We start from the raw sequence: 23,399 nt of genomic DNA, 5'->3' as shown, positions 1-23,399 counted from the left end.
AAAAATAAAAATAATTTGTTATAAAAAAATAGCTGCATGGAAATGATACTTACATTTTTATTTTCAGTATGCTACCATATTACTTTTCTAGTCAAAAGAGAAAAAACTTTTAATTAAGAGGAAAAAAAGGGGGCCAGCAAGATAACTCAGTGGACTTAAGCGCCTGCTTACGCATACTTAGGCAAGTGCAGGGACTGATGTTTGATCCTCAGCACCACATGCCATACCAGCCCCACCCCCAGGGTGGGCTGAGCTGCCCACACAGTCCGGGCCTAGTGGTGCGCACCTGTAATCCCAGCACTGGGGAGGCTGAAAGCAGGAGGATCACCACAAGTCTGGGAGCTGCATAGTGAGACCCTCCAACAATCAAATACATGAGAAAAAAAAAAAAGAACAGCATCAAAACACATGGCATGCTCAACTCCAACTTTGAAACAGATAATAACAGCAGGAGAAACACAGAGCCAGCACCTGAGTGTCACATTAATCAAGAAGAACTGTTCACATGAAAATGTCCATGTCTGTGCTATATTTTAGTATCATCCTATTTTTTAGGTAGGAAAAGAAAAGCATCAGCAAAGAAATGCTTTATGCAATAAAACTGGGTAACTAAATTAAAATTATGAAACTCAAGTAAATTAAGCTAATTTCTAACTCTTCATAAAATTTGTAAAGACTTACCATAAAGGTCAGGTCCATGAGAAGTGAAGACATTATACAAAAGAATGTTGAGTGGTGCAATTACCAACTTCCCATAATAGTAACTGTCAATGACCACTACAGGCACCTAAAACAGAATAGAAAACACACAGCAATTATAATGCTTTTCTCTCGAAACATTCTCAAAATGCTAATGGACAAATCTGAGAATATAAAACAAAATGAACTCCTAATGTTTCATTTTTGCACATCAGAAATGGCTTTCATTACAATATGAGAACAAAACAAGCAAGAAAACTCACCAGAAAGAGAATTAGGGCTACCAGTGACCAATGAAAGAAACTCTTCCACCTATGTTTCATGACCAGCAAATCAAAGGCAATGGGTAAGCTATTTAACAGAGAAAAAGTGGGGAGGTAAGTAAAATATTTAGAAATGAGTCAAATTCACACATCCTTTTCCTATGCTGATAATAAAATATCTCCACCTGTGACAGAGAGATAGGAAAGCCAGTAGATGAGAGAATATTGTTCAAAAATTGATCAAAAATCATCACAAAAGCCAGGCACGGTGTCATACACCTGTAATCCCAGCACTCAGGAGGCTGAGGCAGAAGGATCATTGCAAGTTTGAGACCAGCCTGGGCTACAAAATGAGCTCAAGGCCAGCCTGAAATGCATAGGGAGAGACCCTGTCTCAAAAAGAAAACAAATCACAAGACCCATCAGAAAGCTATATAATCCACATTTGCACAAGAAATATAAACATGGAGCTGCTGGAACAAACTCCATTTTATACATATTTTGTGCAATGGACATTTAAAATATATTAATTATATATAAATGCACTCCGAATGTGACACCTACCACATCAAACAACACTGAGCTCTCTTTTCCAAGATTTATAGGATTTCAGTAATATACTACAAACTTTTTTTTTTTTTTTTTTTTTTTTTTAGGGAAGGGTCTACACGGTGTTCAGGGTCTCACTACTAGATCGGTCTCAGTGATCCACCTGTTTACATCCTCCCAAGAGCTGGGATTACAGGCATGCACGTGCCACCACACCTAGTCTTATATTAAACTCTTGACTTTGTTACCTACTTCCTTCCAATGCCTTTTTCTTCTTTTTATATACATCCCTCAAACAAGTGGCATTATGTGTTCTCCTCACTTCCCTCTTTCTCCCTCAAGCTTAAGTGAGGAAGAAAGCTCATTTCTACACTGCCTTGATTTTTTTCCCTTACCCCCTCACCATGACATCCTGCCAAAACAACTACACTCACCATCTTTGCTGATGCTTCCACTGTTGTTGATGAACAATCACCTTCTACTTACAACTTCCGCAAATCAAAGGCACTCAGAGGCCTCTATCCATGTTCTAGTCACAAAGAATTCTCTCCCCACACCAACATATCTACAGACAATCTACTCAAATGTCAAATGCACTGCCTCTTCTTGTCACTCCCGTGATATCTCTACAGAACCAATTTCTCCCACTTCACAATTTGTATGGCATTCTCATCTCCATCATTTATTTGACAATGTCATGTGTCGTCACTGGATATCTCCTTATGACTTGAATTTCCACACTCTATTGTGTAAATTATTTATTCACATTTTGTTTTACTTTTCTCCCTCCTAGCTACATTTTCATAGCACCTTTATTTCTTCTTTGATAACCGGTTTGTTTTTGAGGGGGTAGAGGTGGGAACTGCATTCAGAGCCTTTGCTCTGAGCTATATATATCCTCAGCCCTTTTTTAGTGTTGTTTGGTTTCATTTGATTTGCACTTAGACAAGATCCTACTAAATTGCCCAGGCTGGACTTAAACTTGAGATAACCCTGCTGTGGCCTCTGAAGTCTGCTTATGTCATCACATTACTAATTACTTATTCCATGTTTGTCTTTTTTACCAAAATGCAAGCTCCAAAAAAGGAAGAAACATGACTGTCTAATACAATATCAGCAATACCTCGAAGAAAGTATTTAACAAATGAACACAAAGGGATCAAAATGCGCCAGTCATAGGTATTTGAGAAACTGAGAAAAAAGAGAAAGTAAAAGCTGGGAAGACCATGCAGAGCTTTGGAGTCAGCCTAGGCTTTGGACATCACAGGACAAACTCTTTATTCAAATGACCTGACATTCATTATTCATGTTAGACTTGGCAGGCCATATATAGCCTGTATTGAATATTCTTCTGTATAGGTGTATTGTTTTTCAACAACTTCTTTAAAAAGTAAAAACTATTCTCAGGTTGTATAAAAACAGGACAGTTGGACTTAGTCCACTGGCAAGCTTACCAACCCTTATGACACCGAGCAATGAAAACCTAGCTATTCTAGGTCAAAACAGGGAAATGGATGACCACACCATACTGGATGACACATTCTATCAACCTGAGAAGTTCAGAAGTTTAAGTGACTCAGCAGGGCGCCAGGATTCTTAGTTTGTAAACACCCTCACCTGAGCAAGAGGAGGGTGAGGAAGGTGGGGACAGTGTGCCAGTGCCATACTCCCACCCCCAGGATAGCTTATAACAGACGGAGGGGAGAGAGGCTGCCTAGAAGCCGCGGCTGCTGCCCTTCCTTTGCTACCCTTCCCTTTGCTCTGCACTGTTGTCTGCTGCCATGAACTGCTGTTCTCTGCCATGGGCCTGGGAGATAGCCAAGTATAGACCGAAACCTCCACTAACTGAACTAAATAAACCTTTCCTTCCTTCATTTTGAGTATTGGGTATTTGTCCCAGCAACAAGTGAAAAATAAATGAGACACAACAGCTGCATTTTAGGAGCAGAACTCCACTACAGTTCAAGAGTGGAAAGTAGATTTACAGGGAGTAGACTGAAGATGTGGAGATTAGAGGGCTATATAGTAATCCAGGAGCAGAGAAAAGATAAAGAAACATAGATTAAGAGACATTTAGAAGATATAATAAATTAATACAATGTGTAAAAGAGAAAAAATTATTTTCAGGTTTGCAGTACAGTATTGAGTAGACAGTGACACCATTTGCTGGCATAGAATCGTAGGTAAAGAAACAAATATGGAAAAATACAATGAGTTCAGGAGATAGCTAATAGGTAGTAGGAATAAACTGACAATCATCAGGTTTTCAGCTGGGCATGATGGCACATATGTCAGTAATCTTATGACTCAGGGGGCTGTGGCAAGAGGATCACTATGAGTTCAAGGCCAGCCTGAACTGCATAGCAAGACCCTGTCTCAAAAAGACAAAACTAAGAGCCAGTGAGATAGCTCAGGGGACTAAGTGCCTGCTTAGGCAAGCACAGAGACAGGAGTTTGATCCCCTACACCACATGCCACATCGGCCCCATCCCCAGGCGCGCCAAGTTGGCCACTGACACCAGGTGTGGTGGCACGTACCTATAATCCAAGCACTGGGGAGGCTGAAAAAAGGAGGATCACTAGGAGTTCAAGCTGTGTAGTGGGACCCTGTACCCAAATACATTAATAAAAAGACAAAAATAAATAATTGAAATATAAAATTAGAGAGGTAACTCTGTATCCCCTGGATTTAGTCTCCAGCATGAAAATAAAAGTATTTTACATGTATTGACATAGGAAATACAAAGGTGACTGAAAAACAGAAGTACAGAAAACAGCTAAAGTATGTTGAGGAACAATTTGGAGATAGTATGTAGAATAGAAAAAAGGATTTGAGGGGGCCTGGCCCTAGCTCAGTTCTTTAAGTGGCTGCTTCCACAAAGCTGTCAGCCACAGGTGGTTGTAGTTGATCCCCACAACCCTGCAGCCAGCCAAAAGTGCCCTGAAAGCATTCGAGGAGGAGCAAAAAAAAAAAAAAAAAAAAGAAAAAAAGAAAAAAGGATTTGATGTGGGAAACTAGACTGGAAAAAGAAATTAAGAAAATTTAAAATGGTCTGTTCTCTGACATAACTATTTGTAAAAAATTACCCCATAGTAAACTTCTAAAAATGGCCAGGGGTATAGCTCATAGGCCTAAGTGCCTGCCTAGTAAGTACAAGGTCCTGAGAAACCTAACACTTTTGATCCCCATAAATTTCCAAATGTATGCATGAAAAGGAAATGTTCACTGAAGCATTGTGTATAAGAGCAACAAACTGGAAACTAAATGTCTACCAATAAAGTAATGGCTAAGTTATGGTCGGGATATATTGTAATGCTACACAACTGTTGTACAGCATGATATAATCTATGTACAACAGAAGATAAATATATCTACAGGACAATTCTATTTGTTTTAAGAATACACAATTATGCACCAGCCCTGCCCCTGGGGGGGCTGAGCCACAAGACCGGGTATGGTGGTGCACATCTATAATCCCGGCACTGGGAGCCTGAAAACAGGAGGATCACTACGAGTCTGAGCTGCGTAGAAACGCCCTGTACCAAACACATAATAAAATAATAAGAAAGAATACACAATTATGTATGTATATGTATTTGTATATATAATTTCTGGGAACATATATACAGAATTATTAGCAGTGACTATCTTTGAGGATTGGGTTTGAGGTGAAGAAAATTAGGTTTTTGTGTGGTCACACCTGTAACTGCAACACTCTGGAAGGCGGAGGCAGGAGGATCACAAGTTCAAGTGCATCCGGGGCAATTAATGACTTAGTGAGACTCTGTCTCAAAATAAAAAAATCAAGGATGTAAGTGCAATCTGGCTGCAACATCTGCCACCCCACTGATAGGCAGGGTTGACTCGGCTGAGCTGGCTGCCTAGGCAGGTGTCCGCTTCCCCCTGCAACACTCCATGTGCGTCCCTCCTCAAGCGCACATCCTGTCGACGAGGATGACCACCTCCAACTGAGAAGACCTGCTCCTCAGTCAGAGGTATAGAGTAGCTGTGTGCCCCTGCTAGACCTCTGAACAAGCTCTCCAAAGAAAAAAATAAAAAGGGCTGTAAATGTAGCTCCATGGGAATGCCCTGGCTTCAATCCAAAGTAAACAAACGATCCAAAATTAGTTTTTTGTTTTTAGCTATGCTAAGAATGGAACCCAGGTAAACCTACCACTAAGCTGTATGCCCAGCAAAGAATGATTTTAATCTTGTAAAATCTGATACTTGTTTGTGGTGCTGGGGATGATACCTAGGGCCTTGTACCTACTAGGCAAGTGCTCTACCACTAAGCTACACTCCCAAGTCCCTAATACTTTTTTTTATAATAAAGAAATAATACTTCTATAATAAACATAATATTAAACTAAAATATTTTTAAATTACTAGCACAGTCACGAAGTTAAGTACAAATTAGTACATAAGTGGTGGAAGCAAGAATACAAAAGGAATGACAAACAATTGAATTCTGAAAAAAAACTGACATGGGTGAGAAAGAAACTGAAGCAAACTCAAATTTCAAGGATGAGGAACAGAAGAAATGCACAGCACAGGATGAAGCAGTACAGGGAAAACATCAGCTGTGGCATTAGAAAGGACGAGAATAAAAGCAAGCTATCAAGATGCTCATGGTGGCCCACACCTATAATCACAACACTTGGGAGGCTGACGTAGGAGGACCACTGTGAGTTCGAGTTTGAGGCCAGCCTGGGCTATAAAATGAGCTCAAGGCCAGCCTGTAACTACATAATGGAACTCTGTCTTGAAGACTTTAAAAATTAAAAAAAAAAAAAAAAAAAAAAAAAAGCAAGCCTAATTTTATTTCTTCTTTTGGAGACAGGGTCTTGCTATGTAGTTCAGGCTGGCCTCGAACTCTATGTAGAAGATTACAGGCATGTGCCACCACGCCCAGCACAAGCATAATTTTCAAGACAAATTACTTAATCTCTTCATCTACTTTCTCATTTATAAAGCATAATGATTATGATTCTCTTAGAGTTCTTGTAAGGTTTAGAAGTTTGTAAAGGATTTAGCAGCTTCTAATATATAGCAGAAGAGGAACAGTCACTATTATTAGAATTAATCATACTAATAAACACTAAGAAAAATAGGCCTTCGTTTCCCAGAATCTTTGTTGGTCCAATTAATTTCTCTAACTTTAGTGTTAGCTGGTAACATGTATCTAGTCCAACATTAATATCTGTCCTAGGCTTATGATACATGGAAGATGAGCCATGTTAGTTTCTTACCCAAGAGCTGCACTGAAAGGCCAGCCTAAGAGAGCCCCAGCTGCTATGCCCAGCACAGCGATGGGAGTCTTGTCCATATACCAGCCAGTCATGGCTATCAGCGTAGTGTACATACAGAAGCTACTGGGAAGGAAGGCTGCAAGAAGAAAGAAGAAAAAGAAAAAATAAAAAGGGAAGGGGTACAAGAGATTCCAGCTGTATCAATTATTAAAAGCTTAACTAGTGCTGCAAAATGTCAATAGCCACTCATATCTTGGGCTTTATTAGAAATAGCCAGCAAAGGGATACTCATTTTAAAAAAAATAGTAACTTCATAGATTTTATTTTCTCACTCTGTTTTTTAGGTACCATCACATGGCCTCAGTTTCACAATATTAGCTATGCCATTCCTTTCCAAGCCTGTCCCTCAAATTCAAAACTTTAAAAATTCCAATTTACCCAAGAATACCCCAAGGTTTTATAACCAAGCAGGGACTATGCTTCAAAAAACTTAGAACCATTGCTGATAATTTATTTCTGAAAAACAGATTCTGATGTTCTTCTGAGGGTACCCCACAGGAATTCTGGGAAGCCTGCTCAAGGGCTGGATACTGCGCTACAGCACCACTTTGCACCCTCCAAGCACTGACATAGATTCTCTGGCCTCTACATGGCCCCTAATTATTAAATTTATCAAAACCTTGTGTCCAGCAGAGGACTGAGCAAATTCAGTATTTGCAGAACCAATAATCAAAGTATTTCAATTAACTTGGAACATACATACAGACCTGCCTCTCCTGCTGCAGAGGCCTGATTCCTCTAGCACCAGGAAAAAAAATCAGTCAACTCCAAGAGAACTATAATGAGTAGGTAGTGCAATTTAAGAAACTCAGCAAAGGGTTCAGAGGCTCTATATCAAAATATGCCTTGAACTTATCTGTGCTTCAACTAATATTACAAAGATAAAGATACACCCAGGGGCTTTTCAGGATATCTCACTTCACAAACTTTTGTTTGCAAACTTGATTCACAAACAGAAGCTTTGTCAAAACTTTGGTTTGGTTTGCAAACTGCATCAGGTGACAAACACAACCGCAGCCATCTTTCCCATACATCTGCGGCCATCTTTCCCATAAAAATGTGGCCATCTTTTCCATAACTGTGGAACAAATTGAGTTCACAAACTGAAGTACCACTGTATGTTAAGTTAACGATGAGCTTTTTAAAGCCTTCAATGACAGCAAACAGCTGGCTGCAGAATGTGCGCCACATAGGTCTACCATCACTGCGCTAAGTAATGCTGATGCCATCCAAAGCTGTCAATCCTAGCTGCCAGTGCAGAGGACAGAAAAACTGAGGTCTGTGAAGTTTCTGCCAGCTTTGAGGTTTAGTAAAGCACAGGATATCCTTAGGACAGTGGATCTCAAAGTTATTCCAGGCCAGAGCCCTGAGCTCACACCAGAATATTAATATTAGTATAATCAATAAAGAAAAAGTAAACATAATTGTGTGCCAACTACTATTTTAGTATATGGTCAGTATATACAATATATTGGGTTCTGGAACACAAAAGCTACAATTAAGACAATATCTAATAATTTTTCTGGAGTTGGGAACAGACTACTTTGTAGCAGATTACCCTCGCTCAGCCCACAGAGCACAAATATTCCATCGCAGCACAGTTTGAAAGCCATCAACTAAGTATTCTAAATTTTAAGCTTACTGTAAAAAAAAAAAAAATCCAACACAACACACAGACCTCCACAAAGTATGTGTCATATAGTGTATATAAAGCAGATCTGTCAAGTGTATTTTTGGCACAAAGAACATCCTTAAAATTACATTCTTTCCTCTAATGGCCAAGAAGAGAAATGGGTGGTTGACACAGGAATATAGCAGAAAACACCTATCAGTTCTACCAGTTATGAATTTGACTTTTAGGAAGTTATTTCATCTTTCTAAGTTTCAGTGTTCTCACCTGAAAAAATCAGAAACTGTCTTATACCGTATAATTATTGCAAAAATCAATAATGAAAATGTAGTTAACAGTGCTCTGCGAATTACTGACATGCTATATAAATTCTGTAGACAACTGGAGAAGCATTTCCCTTCACTATAACTGCAAACCAAGGGTGAGCCTGCTACTCCCGCCACTCGCCCTTCTCCTTACCGGATGATGAACAGAACATCCCCGTGCTGAGCACCAAGAAGGCTAACATCATTCGACTCACATGCAGCCCAAACTTCTTACACACAGCCCTAGAAGAAAGCATAATTAGCACAGCAGATAATGGCAACGAACAAATCAAAGAGGGAAAACACACCCACAAAGGAAATAACACTGAAGATCTTAGGTCAAATATAGAAACAGAACTATCTTAATAGGTTAGCATCTTTATATGTGTAAGAAATTCAAAAATCTTTATCCCAGACACAGAAGCTCCCAACCTACGAGAAAACAGATACTTTACATGACAAGACCATGTCTATCAATAGAAGATAGCATGATGTAGAAAAGTAAAAGGCCTCAGACACATGTGGATACAGGTTCAAATTCTGACTGCTATTTACCAGCAGGAGAACTCTGGTCTAGTCACACAATTTGCCCAGGTCCTCACTTATAATTTCTTATGGAATACTGAACTAGAACTACTTTTAGGAAGTTTCTGTGAAGATAATGCATGGGAAGTGCTCAGGAGAGTGCCCCACACTACATGCCTGCACAATAGACAGTGGTCATCAGAAAAAAAAACAAACTAGAAGAGAACATGAAAACTAAAGGTGATTATCTCAGTGGTTTTGAAACAGGCAGGGAATGACACACCAACTTCTTGTTTTTAATCTCACAAATTAAACATTTTTAGATCTAATTGCTTTGCTTAGTCAATTTGTTTAGATATATCTATGTATTAGGTTTTTCCTTGCTCACCCTCCTTATTTCATCCCAGAGCTTCCTCTCAAATACATTTTCTTAGGGGTGGGGGAGACGGCTCAGTAGAATAAGCGCTTGTCTGGCAAGCGCAAGGGCCTGAGTTCAATCCCTGGTTCCACCAAAACAAAACAACAAAAAAAAACCCAACAAAATACATTTGCTTCTTTCTAAGTATATCATTTAGAAGTCATTTGATCTGATTATGACAAATTCTCAGATTTTTTTTTTCTTTTCCTTTTACTGAAAATTATCTCTTGACAAAGATGGTTTAGCTCAGTATTCAAATTTAAGATGAGATTTTTCTCTTAGAACTTCAAAGGCACTTTTTTCTTTTTTCTAGCTTTCTGGCTCTTGAAAAGTCTTGTCAGTATAATATTCCACTTCAGCTATTCCTTTACTTCTCTATCAATTTTTACAATCTTTTTCTTTGCCCGTTTTTTTTTTTTTTTTTTTTTAATTTTCAGTACCAGGGAGTGAACTCAGGCCCTTGCACTTGCCAGGCAAGCATTTATGCTATTGAGCTCTCTCCCTAGTCTTTCCCTGGTATTTTACAGTTTCACTAATTTCTTTTTGGCATCCAAGTTGAAACATGTTAGACTTACCAAGTCTATGGATTACCATCCAATCAGTGCTGGAACATTCTCAGCTATTATTTTCCTGAACATTCTGTCTTTATCGTCTGTATTATCTTCTATAATCAGGTTAAATACACATCAAGACTTCAAATCTAGGGGCCAGGGAGATAGCTCAGTAGAGTAAGTGCTTGCCTGGCAAACACAAGAGCCTGAGTTCAATCCCCAGTTCCGCAAAAAAAAAAAAAAAAATCTTCAAATCTATTTACATTTCTTTTTATTATTTAGTACAGGGTCTACAGAGTCTCACTATACAGATCCTCCTGTTTTCAGCCACCTAAGCGCTGGAACTACAGGTGTGTGCCACCACACCCAGACTTCTATTTACATTTCATAACCTCATCTATATCTTCTATTTGTTCACTCTGTACCATACTGTATATAACCTGCTAGTTAAGCTATTTTTAAAAATTAATATTATGAAAGCAGTTATTAAATATGATATACTATATAGTACATGAAATCAGTAATATTTAATATCTTCATTTTTAGAATTTCTGATTTTTCAAATTTGCCTGGTCATTTTTGTAGTCTTCATATTTTCAGTTCCATCTTTTATTTTTTTATAGGTATTAAACATTTTATAATCTCATTTTAATAATTCCTAATAAATGAAGTTCTGCAGGTCAGACTTTTGTTGACTAATATTTCCACTGGATCTCACTCATACCTTGTTCCCTTCCTCATTAATTCCCCACCTTGTGACCAACATGTACAATTTCTCACTCACTAGAGCTTTATGTCTGCTAACTCTTTGGTATTTTGCTTCAGATGCTAGTTCTCTAGAGGACATTTTACAAATTACTTGGGGTACTACTAACCCACAGCAATTTAAAGTATCTTGAACTTGGGGCTCAGGGGATCCTGTGGATGATTTGAAATTAAGGCAAAAGCAGTATATAGACCAACATACAGTTAGAGCTGTCAAAGGCAACATTGGTTTTGTTTCCATTTCACGAGCATACGGGCCAAAGTTGCTGATTTCTTTTTTTTTTTTTTAATTTTATTTATTTATTTATTTATTTAGTGTGTGTGTGGCCAGCTCAGCCCACCAGGGGGCGGGGCTGGCTGGCATGTGGTGCTGGGGGATTGAACCGCGGTCCCTGTGCTTTGCTTAGCTTAGCTTGTTCTAAGTAGGTGCTTTAGACCTCTGACATACTTGCTCTGGAAAAAAAATACTTTTTTGGTGAGATTTTTAGTAATGATCACTAAGTCCAAAAACCCTGTAGTACCCTAATGTATTTTTTTTTTTTTTGCTCAGGGTCTCACCACATAGTCCACATTAGTAGTGATCCTCCTGATTTCTGCCTCCCAAGTGCTGGGATTACAGGCGCGCGCCACCGCGCCCAGACTCACTAATGTATTATTAATATGTTTGTTAGGTGCTATATCAAAAGAGATAGCTGCTTTTATTACTGGAACAGTTGAGAGCCTAGTAGTTCCATTAACATTCAGTCACCTAGACTATGCATGGTGGCACATGCCTGTAATCTCAGCACTCTGAAGGCTGAGGCAGGAGGATTACTGAGAGCTTGAAACCAGGGCTACACAGCGAGCTCAAGGCCAGCCTAAACTACATTATCAGGACCCTGTCTCAAAAACAAACAAAAACATATTACTCTTTTGTGAAAAACCATGTATTGGTGCAAACAGGGGCAGAGTCCCATTTCGGGAACAGTTTCTCATTAGGTAAGCTCTAAGTTGAAAGTAATAATCCTGTACTATACCTTCGGGTCAAAAATAAGGTTCTACTAAATCCTACAAAGTAAAGACCAGTTAGACATGAATTAACAGAATTAAAATTAATGATTTGATATTTATGAACCTTAAGAAAGAAAATAACTAGGAGTATTCCTTTTTGATTATTTTTCAATAAGAAGTTGTACTACACATCTAATACCAGGAGCTAGAAGGAAAAAGTTTTCTATTTCTAATTGCTACCATGTCAGAGAAATAATCTATAGTATATTCAGTTTGTTCCTAGTACTTGTAGAACCAATACTTTTATACTCACTTGTAAAAATAAAGTTCACAAATACAGCTCACAAAAGCCAGAAGACATCGCAAAAAATAAAAGACAAGAATCTGAAAGAAATACAGAACAAGAAAATGTAGGTCACAGATAGGAGCCTCCAAAAATTCATGAAGATGAAGTTACTCTCCTTTGTCAACAATAATTGTATGATAAACTGGTATAAAAGCAGCACGTATCAAAATCACACAAAGTTTCATATCCTTAGGCTTAGTATACCTAGTTTTGTCATTCCGGGAAGGAAGAGGTAGGAGAGAACACATGACAATGTCAGTCACAGCCCGACTTATTTAGTAAAAACTGTTTTAAAAACCACAAAATGCAAGTGCAAGGTCCTAAGTTCAAGCCCTAGTACAAAAAAAAAAAAAAAAAGCTTGTTATATACATACTGTAAAATAAATTATGCTATTACATGGACTATTATACAGAATTTTTCTTCACTATGATACTTGGGACAACCCAAGGGCCTTCACACTGAGCTAAAGTCCCCTGCCACTTAAAAACAATTTTTTTTTTTGTTACCACACCTGGACTCAGTGGCTCAGCATGCTGGGGGATATGGCCAGCATGTGGTATGTTTAAAATTTGATATTAATTCCCCACCTTGTGACCAACATGTACAATTTCTCACTCACTAGAGCTTTATGTTTGCTAACTCTTTGGTATTTTGCTAAGTCTATGTCACTATACTGCCCAAGGCAGACTTGAACTTGAGATCTCCTGCCTCAGTCTCCCAGAGTGCTGAGATTATACACAGGTGCCACCAGATCTAGTGCTTAAAATATGGCTACAAAATACTAATTGAAAGTATACAATACAGTATTCTACATCAAACTCACAGCTATATGGATTATAAGCATATGAAAAGACTGAAAAGAAACATAATAAAACAGTAAAAGTAGCTGTGACAGTCTGATTTTTCTTCCTAAGTATTTTTCCTATCTTCTACAATTCCATAATATAATATTATTAATTTTATAATTAAGGATACTAATATAATAAAAATAGTAAGGCTTATGTTTTTATACTACAAAATATCATGTATGAGCACTGAATTAACCAGGTGTGGTGGCACATACCTAAAACCCCAGTACTTGGCTGAAGCAGGAAAATGACAAGTTCTCAACTACATAGTGAGCTCAAAACTGGCTTGGAGCACACGCAAGATCCTATCTCAAAACAAACAAACAAATCAACAACAACAACACAAAAAAAGAATTAAATTTCAGAGAATATAAGCACTACTACATAGTATGATTTACATAAATACATATAATTTGGGAATATTGCCTGCATTCAACCCTATAACCAACACATCCCAAAATGAGTTCAATAAACTGATTCCTGATTCATTAATTTAACATACTGAAAAGCTACTATACAATGAGTGTACTACTGTATGATTATTATTCCAGATGCTACAAGGAATACTTTAGATAAATGTCTATGTTTAAGGACTCCTCATCTAATAAGACAGTCCAAATAAGCATTTAGAAAGTTAAAAATTAACAAGAACTTTTATAAACAATGTACTTGGGAACAGTACAACCATATCCCCCGTCTCCACTAATATTTGACAAGGTAATTTGATAGTTCTAGTCCATGCAAAAGCACATAAAAATGAGGTCTAAGGAACAGAACCGAGGAGACCGAGTACAATGCTATGGCTTGGATATACTCTTTGCCCACCAGAAGCTCATGTGCTGCAAGTGGGATCCCTAGTGTGGCGAGGTCAAGATGTTGAGCCTAGAAGGCATGTGACCTAATGGAAGCTAACTAGGTCATGAGGGCTCCACTCTACGAATGGATGAGCGCTCCCTTAGGAATTAAAAAAGGACTAAAGGACTAAAAAACATACACAGATGATGCTAATTCAAGGGACTGACCTGATAAACCACTGGCATTAATAAGGAAATTCAGTCATATTCAATATTTTTTAGTCATTTTCAATATTAAGCTTTTTAAAAAATCCATCATGTGCTTCTATGCCACTAAAAGAACAAAATCCAAGACAGCATTTACAATTAGAACAAAAACAACATTCTAAGCATTAATCTATCAAAGACAGATGATTAACTTTTTTTTTTTTTTGCAGTACCAGGGATCAAACTTAGGACCTCGCACTTGACAGGCAAGTGCTTATGCTGCTGGGCTATATCCCTGGCCTCAGATTAAAATTTTATTAAAATTAATTTTTACTCTAAAATTTTATTACGAAAGAGAAAACCTAAATTTATCACTTCATTCAGGTAACTATAACACTGTAAAAATATTCTCATATTTAGTATGCAAATTCAATGCAACTCTACTAAACACCCAGTAGGACTAATTCTGTGTTGTTTTTTAAGGAAGGGTCTACAGGGTGTTCAGGGTCTTACTACTAGATCAGACTCACAGTGTTCCGCCTATTTACAGCCTCCCAAGAGCTGGGATTACAGGAGGCACCACCACGCCCAGTCTCAACTGCCATCTCAGCATGCCCCAGGGCAGGGCCAGCAGGCAGGTGGAGGATTGAACCCCACCCCCACCCCGGCCCCCACACCTGCTTGCTGGTGCTTTACTCCACTGAGCTATTTGGCCAGCCCTAGCAGGACTAATTCTAAAATGATTTTTAAATACAGACCTTATAAAAGACAAAACAGAAATCCATGCATCAGTTATTTACACCCTAAAACTGTAATAATTAGGGCCAGGGAGGTAGCTCAGTAGAGTAAGTGCTTGCCTGGCAAGTGCAAGGCCCCGAGTACCCCTCCCCAGGAAAGAAAAAAACTAATAATTAAAACAAGATACTACTACTTAATGATAATGAATAAAACAGAAAACATGTAAGATGTAATTCAGAGATAGTCTTACAAATCAGAGAAAAAGGATGGATTATTTAATGAATGGTACTAGAAAATTAATTTCATTGCATAGAAAAAAGTAAAGATGGATCTTTTTCATTTTATTAAAAAAAAAAAAAAAAAAAACCTTCAAGGGGCTGGGAGATAGCTCTGTGGTCTAAGTGCCTGCCTGGAAAGCACAAAGACCTGAGTTCAATCCCCCTGTACCACATGCCATGCCAGCCCTCCCAGCCCTGAAACTGGGTGTGGTGGCGCACACCTGTAATCCCAGCTGGGGAGGGTAAAACAGGAAGATCAGTATGAGTCTGAACTGTTTATTGACACCTTGTATCCAATAAATAAATAAAATAAAATAAATTTCAAGTCTCCAAAATAAAAGGTAAAATTATAAAGCTAACTGAAAAAAATAAAGAATATCTCAATGACCTGTAATGAAAAAAAAATTTTTTTTGTTTAAAAAAATGCAAAATCCACCAACCATATGAGGAAAACTAATTTGAATGAGTCAGATTATAACAAAATTAAAGATTTCTGTTCAACAAAGGACCACGACGTTAATAGAGAGGTCTAAACAAATGATATCTGATACAGCATCTAAAATCCATGGATTATTGGGCTGGCCAAATAGGTCAGTGGATTAAAGCAGGTGCAGGGGCCTGGGATTCGATCCCCAGCCTGCCTGTGGTGGCACGCACCTGTAATCCCAGCTCTGGGAGTAATCCCAGCTCTTGAAAGGCTGTAAACAGGCAGATCACTACAAGTCCGATCTAGCAGTGAGGCCCTGAACACCCTCTAGACCCTACCCTAAAATAAAAATTGAAAAAAAAAAAAACAAAAAAAAAAACTTAAAACCTATGGATTGCTAGTGAGAACTTGCACTAAACCAGAAAATCCAATAGAAAAATGGATAAAAGATGTGACAGGTAAATTACAGGAAGGAAAATATGAATGACGGATAAATATGGGAAGAAATGCTCCACATCTCACTAATGACCACAGAAATGCAGTCAAAATGAGAAGAACATCAACTGTATGAGAAAGTCAGAAACACAGTGCTTAGGAGAGATGAGGTGGCTGGAACCCTGGGCACCGCTGCACAGAATATGAAGCAGTACAGTCATACGGAGAGCAAAGGGTCTACGTGTGAGACCTGGGCGTTCTGGAGCATGAAATCCACACACACCCAGAAGGGGACAATATAAAGGTGTTTTCATTAGGCATAGAAAGTGTTGGGTTCGATCCTAGTCCCACATGCCCCGCAGGCCCCACCCCCAGGGCACACTGAGCCAGCAACCAGGTCCAGGTGTGATGGCACACGCCTGTAATCCCAGCACTGGGGAGGCTGAAAAACAGGAGGATTACTACAAGCCCTAGCTGTGCAGTGAGACCCTGTACCAAATACATAAATGAATAAAAAGAAAGAAAGAAAAAGTTGGGGAAGGCCAGGCACAGTGACATATGCCTATAATCCCAAGAGCACTCTAGAAGGCTGACACAGGAGAATTGCAAGTTCAAGTTTAGCCTGGGCAACACTGAGGCTTAGGATTCTAAACAATTTTTTTTTTTTTTAATTAAAAAGAGTTGAGATGTAACTTGGTTCAATTCCCAATACCTACCTCTAAGTAATCTATCCATCACTAGAGGTGCCAATTATTACCATACTGTCTCTCAGCAATAACCCAGTCTTCTCTGCTATTCACTGTTATGATCGTGGGGTTAGGACTCTATACCTACGACTTCCTTTGGCGGTGCTTCTCTGCTGAATTTCACTAGCGGAATTAACACGGAAAGGAAATTGGCCATAAGGACAGAAGAGAAGTTTTCTGTTTTACTTGTTTACATCAGTGATACAAGAATGTTACTCACGCAAGAGGAAGAATTCTGCTTAGGACATGTCAAGTTTAAGGTCAGAATAAATGATCATGTAGAAATAACCCTCAGCACTGCATACTGTTAGCTCTCTACTGAGTGCTTCATTCAATATTAGCTTTCCTCTGACAAGTTCAAAGAACCAGAAATGAGACACTAGTTAGGGAAAGGAGAAACAGCATTCTTTGACTTCCCAAAAATGCTTTTCTGATCATTATACAATGCAAATGCAAGTATGTCTTTTTTCTTTCTAAAGCCTTTTGATGACTTCATAATATAATGGGGGCGGAAGAATATTTAATAGAGGGGGCCAGGAAGATATCTCAGTAGAATAAGTGCTTGCCTGGCAAGCGCAAGGGCCTGAGTTCAACCCCTGATTCCACAAAAAAAAAAAGAATATTTAATAGAGTCTACCAGGTCTTACAGATATCTGGACACTTTCCACCTCTCAGTCTCATCTAATTGACCCTTGACATTCTCTCTTTGAAAAATAAAACCTATTTACACAAGAAGGAATTACTTCCTAGACACATAGGAGGGAAAGAAAGGAGGATCATGAGTTCAAGGCCAGTCTGGCAAGTTTAAGAAGAATTTGTCTTTAAAAAAAATTAAGAGGGCTGGTGAGATGGCTCAGTGGTCTAAAGCACCTACTTGGAACAAGCTTGGCAAAGCAGAGGGACCGCGGTTCAATCCCCCAGCACCACATGCCAGCCAGCCTCGCCCCCTGGTGGGCTGAGCTGGCCACACAGACACACACACACACATATAAATAAATAAATAAATTTAAAAAAAAAATTAAGAGTAATAAAGGCTTGGGGATATAGGCGAGTGTGTGGCCCTGAGCTCAATCCTCAATATCATATCTTAAAAAAAAAAGAGGAAGAGGAGAAAAAAAAGCCATCCTGGACTTCTTCCCAACCTCAGGACCTTCAGCCTAGATGTTATGGGTTGTACCTATATATCCCCTCCAACACTTATTTGGTCATAGGTGAGCCTTGTCAGAGGTGGCTAGATCTAGAGATCTAGAGTGTGTGATGCTGGGATTAAGTATATAATGCTGGGATCAAGAGTGTGATTACTTAATTAGGGTACTGATTAGTTTAGCATAGTTCTAGGCAAGATTAAGAGTGCTCCACTCTGGGTGTGAGTACTACCTTCCTTAAGGCAGGTAGCCTGGATAAAATATAAGGGACAAAGACGGCTACTGTGGTTGCTTCTCTCTTGCTGCTGCTTTGCTGCCTTCTGCCCACCATGAACTATTTCTCCTCTGTGACGGCCCTCTGCCATGCTGCCCCACCTTAAAGCCAGCCAACTTTGGACTGAAACCTCTACAACTGAGCAAATACACCTCTCCACCTTTAATTTTGGGTGTCAGTTATTTTGTCTTGGCAATAAGGAAAGTAATTAAAACAGTGGCTGTTCCCAACTTCCTTCCTCATCCCCATTCTTCTCTTACCTAGACAGCACCTTCAGTTCTCTAAGGATTTCTGCTCCCCTGATCTTCCTGCTAGGCACAACAAAAACTCTGAACATAAAGGGTGCCAGCCATAGTGGCACACACCTAACCCCAGAACTCAGGAGGCCGAGGCAAGAGGATAGCAAGTTCAAGATCAGCTTGAACTACACAGTGAAATCCTATATAAAAAAAGAAAAAAAAAGGGGGGGGCTGGGGAGATAGCTCAGTAGAATAAGCGCTTGCCTGGCAAGCACACGGGCCTAAATTCAATCCCCGGTTCTGTTAAAAAACAACAACAACTAGAACTCCGTAGGTCTTCTTTATGCCTTGTATACTCCAAAAAGTGAAATTCAAGAAGCTACCAACTGGAAATGCCAAAAGGCACAGAAGAAAACAATCCAACCAAAGCATTTCTCTACCTCAACCATTGGGAATGGACTGGACAGAGGAATCATTTCACTGGAGGACAGAAAATAGAAATTACTCATTGTGAACAACAAGAAAGAAAACAGATTTTTAAAAAAGGACAATGCAGTCTCATAGAGTATCAGAAGGAAAAGAGAAATAGCAAAATGAAAAAATTACTCAAAACAGAACTAAAAAAAAACAAATCTAATTTTGCAAAAGACATAACCCTAAAGATTCAAGAAGCTGTGCAAACTCAAAACAAGGTAAACAAAAAAAAATCTACACAAAGCCACATCGTGAAAAGTAATCAGGTCAGGTCCCATTTAACATTTATTTGGTTTTTGTTCTATTTTGAAGTACTAGGATTTGACACAGGGCCTGGTACATGCTAAAGGGGTACTCTATCACTGAGCTACATCCTCAGACCTTTTCAAACTTTGAGACAGGGTTTTCCCAAGTTCTCCAGGCTGGCCTCCATGTTCCCAAGTACACAGCCGCTCCAGGCTGTGAACTCTAAATATTCGTCAGCACACAGCTTAAATTAGGCCGTCTTAATAGTCTGTACCACTGATTATCACACTACTCCTCACACCTGCCAAAAGATTCATTGCATTTAAATTACTTGTTTGATGTCCATCTTCCCCACTAGACCTAAGTTTCATTAAGGCAGGGACTTGGCCACTGTTGATGGCGGGGTTGCTTAACACAATGCCTACTAAATAAATGCTGCTGTTAATGTAATTAAATTACATTACATTAACATAATGAAAACACTCCAGCCAAAGCATGTCTCTACCTCAACCATGGGAATGGACCGGACTGAGTCCATTACTTTAAGAAACCCTGGCTGGGTGCAGTAGTATACGTCTATAATTCAAGCACTTGGGAAGCTGAAGCAGGAGGGTAACTGAGTTTGAGGCCAGCCTCAACTACACTGGAAGAATGTTCTTGGAATTGATATACTTTGTTCAGTATCTAACAAAATTAACCAGTGAAGCCGTCTGTGAACTGTATCAGAAAATTTTTTCTGTTATTTTTTCTGTTATGTTTTTGTTATTGTTTACCACAATTCCAATTACTTTAGTGGGTACAACACTCATCTGAGAATCTATTTTTCTGGAAGTGTTGATATTTATTTCCCAAAGAGTTGACATAGTTAATCTAAAATTTTAAATTTAATTGATAAATTCATAATGTTTATTGTTCACTTTGTAACATATTCTATAGTAACATTACTTCTCTCACTTAAGATAATTTGTCCTAAAACATTTTTGTGTCTGATCAGTCTTAAAAGTTTTATGAATTTCTCAGATCTCCTGAAGATGCTTATTTTTATGGTTTTCTGTATAATTTATCTGGTTTCCATTATATTGATTTGCTCTTGGCTGACATGTAGTCAATACTTTTGAATTTTGTTTTTAGTTAGAAAAAAGATTCAATTTGTCTTATTTAAATAACAGGAAAACAAAGGCAGGGAGATAGCACAGTAGAATAAGCGCTTGCCTGGCAAGTGCAAGGTCCTGAGTTCAATCTCCAGTACTGAAGGAGAAAAAAAAAATTGATAACAGGAAAACAAAAATTCAACCTTCTTAGAAGAGAAAATTTGTAAATTACGTGTTATAATATATACAAGAAAGTTGAATATAAAATATGTAACAAAGTCAAATGTAAATATAAATAAATGCAAATATACATTTAACAATAAATGAATGAACAATTCTTTAAAAAAGTACCCTCTTCACTGGGCATAATGGTCTGTTCCTGTAGTCCCAGCTCTTTAAGGAGGCTGAGTTGGGGAGATCACCTGAGCCCATGAGGTTTTTGTTTTTGTTTTCAAGTACCAAGGTTTGAACTTCGGGCCTGTGCTTGCCAGGCAGGCACTTATGCCACTGAGCTATATCCCCAACCTGAGCCCAGCCTGGACTACATAGTAAGACTGTGTATCGAAAAAGCAAACAAATTCTCAAGCTCCCAATCTGTTTTGTTCTGTTTTCAAAGTTGTTCCAGGGATTTATCGTTTGACCAACTGTGACTGCTCTCAGGTGTCCCTGTCCTTACCTTGTTGGTTTGTAGAATTCTTGCATGAAATGCAGCTGGCCAGGCATGCAGCAAAAGGTAAGCATAGGAGCGGATGGCATATTCAGGGGAATATTCCCAAGTCTGAAAACCTTTCCCATAGATGAGGTAGTGTGTCTAAAAAACCAAACAGATGGATTCAGAGTTATAACTGCCCACCAGGCGTGATGATGCACACCCGTGATTCCAACATGTGAGAGGCTGAGGCAGGAGAATCACTGTAGGTTCAAGACCGCCTGGGTTACATAATGAGTTCCAGGAAGCCTGAACTACACAACTGAGACACTGTCTCAAAAACCAAAATAAATTAACTGCCCAAAAATTCTCTTATGAGGACACAGGTTAAGATTCTGGGTAAGACATTAAGGAGATAAAATATACAAAAATGGTAAAAATTTCTCAACTTTTGCAACTAATAGATAAGAAAAGAATCAAAATGACCCGATGTCAAAAAATTAAGATACTATAGGTTCTGTAAGATTTTTGTTTGTCAATACCGAAGCTTCAAATTCTACCCTTTCCTTACTTTTAAAGAGCCCTGGCTGAGTGTGGTAGTGCATGTCTACAGTCCCAGCACTTGGGAAGCTGAGGTAGGAGGATCACTGTGTTTGAGGCCAGCTGGGCTACCAAGTTGAAGGCCAGCCTCAACTACATTTGAAGAACCCGTCTTGAAAAAAGAAAAAGCTAGGGCTGGGGAGATGGCTCAGGGGAATAAGCGCTTCCCTGGCAAGTGCAAGAGCCTGAGTTCAATCCCCAGTTCCGCAAAAAAAAAAAATAAAGATAAATTTCAAAAAAAAAAAAAAAAAAAAAAAAGAGAGGGAAAAAAAAAACCTTTTAGCTAAAATTTAAAAAATATAACTCTAATAAGTTTTATATACCCACACTAATGATTTCTCCATTTTTGATGTAAAATGTTATATGAGGGCTGGCCATATAGCTCAGCGGATTAAAGCGCCTGCTTAGGCAGACGCAGGGACCAGGTTCGATTCCCGTCAGGCCATACCTCCCTCCCCCGCAGTGAATGAGACCGGGCATGGTGGCAGGTGCCTGTAATCTCAGTGCTTGGGAGGATCACTAAGAGTCTGACCTGTGTAGTGAGACCCTGTACTAAATATATTTTTTAAAATGTTACATGAAAATTTTACTTCTTGAATTCTAAATCAAGTCAAAATTCTAAATCAAAAATAAAAATAAGAGTAGCTGCACCATTTTAAAAAACCTCAGGACAAAGCCCTGAAAGAAAGTGGGTGCTTCTTGGAAGTAGGATTTAGACCTGAAAAGTACAAGGAGGTATTTTTCCTTTATGGTAATTGTTAACTGTTAAAACTTTCTCCACACCTTTGACCCAACCAGCAAAATTTCCTACAGCCTTCAATAGTACATAAATCGTAACTTTTAGGAATTAAAAGCGAAAACAGTTGTTTTACTAGTAGCCACATATGCATATTGCTTGTATCTTGTCTAGCTATAAGTTTCATGAGACAAAAGAAAATTCAAGAACAAAAAGCGACAGCTAACATCACCTACTGGCTCCCAGTAGTTGAAGGTTTCGTCGCAGTCGGAGATGTTGCTGAGCAGAGCAGCAGACAGCCTGGCCGAGAGCAGACACTTGAAAGCAGTGGATCCTTCGGGGGCCCAGACTTGTCCTGCCTTGTTGCCAGATAATCTGCTCAGAAGCAAAAACCAAATAAACAAACAACAACAACAAAAAGCGTGTGTCAGGAAGGACCTGCCCACCACAAGGATGGACAAGAAACCAACACAACCCTCAAGTCATTTGTTCCAAAAGGCGAACCGTTTGTTCGGAGTAGAGTAAGGACGGAAGCGCTCCTTCAAGCTCACTCGCAAGATGTAAGCCGATCCCCGCATTTTAGCGTGCTGCCTACACCTGAGGACTCCCCGGCAGGGCCCAGCGCCCTGGCCCCCCTCTGCTCCCCTAAACGCGGTCGCTGCTTCCAGGGGCTTCATTCATCTCCCCGAGTGTTCGAATGAGCAGCCGAACGGGGGCGAGACGCACGCCCGGCTCCGATTCCTCGTGCGCCGGCTTCTCTAACGCAGTCCTAGCCTGCAACCAGCCGGCTTGGGGACAGGCGGCCGCCGGCGGGGCTGGAGGCCGGGGAGCCGCAGAGCAGTTAAGGGGGCTTCGGGGAGCGAGGACGCGGCCCGGGCAGCCCCTGCGGAAGGCGTGCCCCGGCCTGCCCGCGCCCCCACCGCGGCAGACGCCGGCCGGCCACGCAGCAGCTCCCGGGCCTGGCCGGGGACCTCGCACCCGGGCTCCACCCACAGAAGGGACCCTCACGCGGCGCCCAGACCGCACCCCCAAACCAGCCGTCCGGGAAGACCAGGAAGGCCGGGCCCAGCCCCGCGCCAGCCGCGCGCCGGCGGAGCGGCGACCCGCGAGCAGCCCGACC

At 39.7% G+C, this 23,399-nt stretch overlaps 1 protein-coding gene across 4 annotated transcripts in view; it reads right to left on the bottom strand.

The window, feature by feature from the left end:
* Alg9 (ALG9, alpha-1,2-mannosyltransferase) overlaps nucleotides 1-23,050 on the bottom strand; it is a 101,258-nt gene extending 78,208 nt beyond the window's left edge. For all 4 annotated transcript variants that reach the window (XM_012513582.2, XM_023709549.1, XM_023709551.1 and 1 more), the window contains exons 1-8: nucleotides 22,784-23,050; nucleotides 22,516-22,654; nucleotides 20,971-21,105; nucleotides 12,319-12,389; nucleotides 8,911-8,999; nucleotides 6,762-6,897; nucleotides 963-1,050; nucleotides 682-787 (exon numbers count right to left, since the gene is read on the bottom strand). In XM_012513582.2, coding sequence (XP_012369036.2) covers nucleotides 682-787; nucleotides 963-1,050; nucleotides 6,762-6,897; nucleotides 8,911-8,999; nucleotides 12,319-12,389; nucleotides 20,971-21,105; nucleotides 22,516-22,654; nucleotides 22,784-22,956 — 937 coding nt within the window. In that variant the 5' untranslated portion in view covers nucleotides 22,957-23,050. The remainder of the gene's footprint in view (nucleotides 1-681; nucleotides 788-962; nucleotides 1,051-6,761; nucleotides 6,898-8,910; nucleotides 9,000-12,318; nucleotides 12,390-20,970; nucleotides 21,106-22,515; nucleotides 22,655-22,783) is intronic.
* Between the last annotated feature and the right edge of the window lie 349 nt (nucleotides 23,051-23,399).

This window comes from Octodon degus, unplaced genomic scaffold (assembly GCF_000260255.1).
Source record: "Octodon degus isolate 3935 unplaced genomic scaffold, OctDeg1.0 scaffold00012, whole genome shotgun sequence".
NCBI classification, from domain to species: Eukaryota; Metazoa; Chordata; class Mammalia; order Rodentia; family Octodontidae; genus Octodon; species Octodon degus.
Note: the sequence above shows the minus strand (reverse complement) of the source record. Positions and strands in the feature narration are given on the sequence as shown.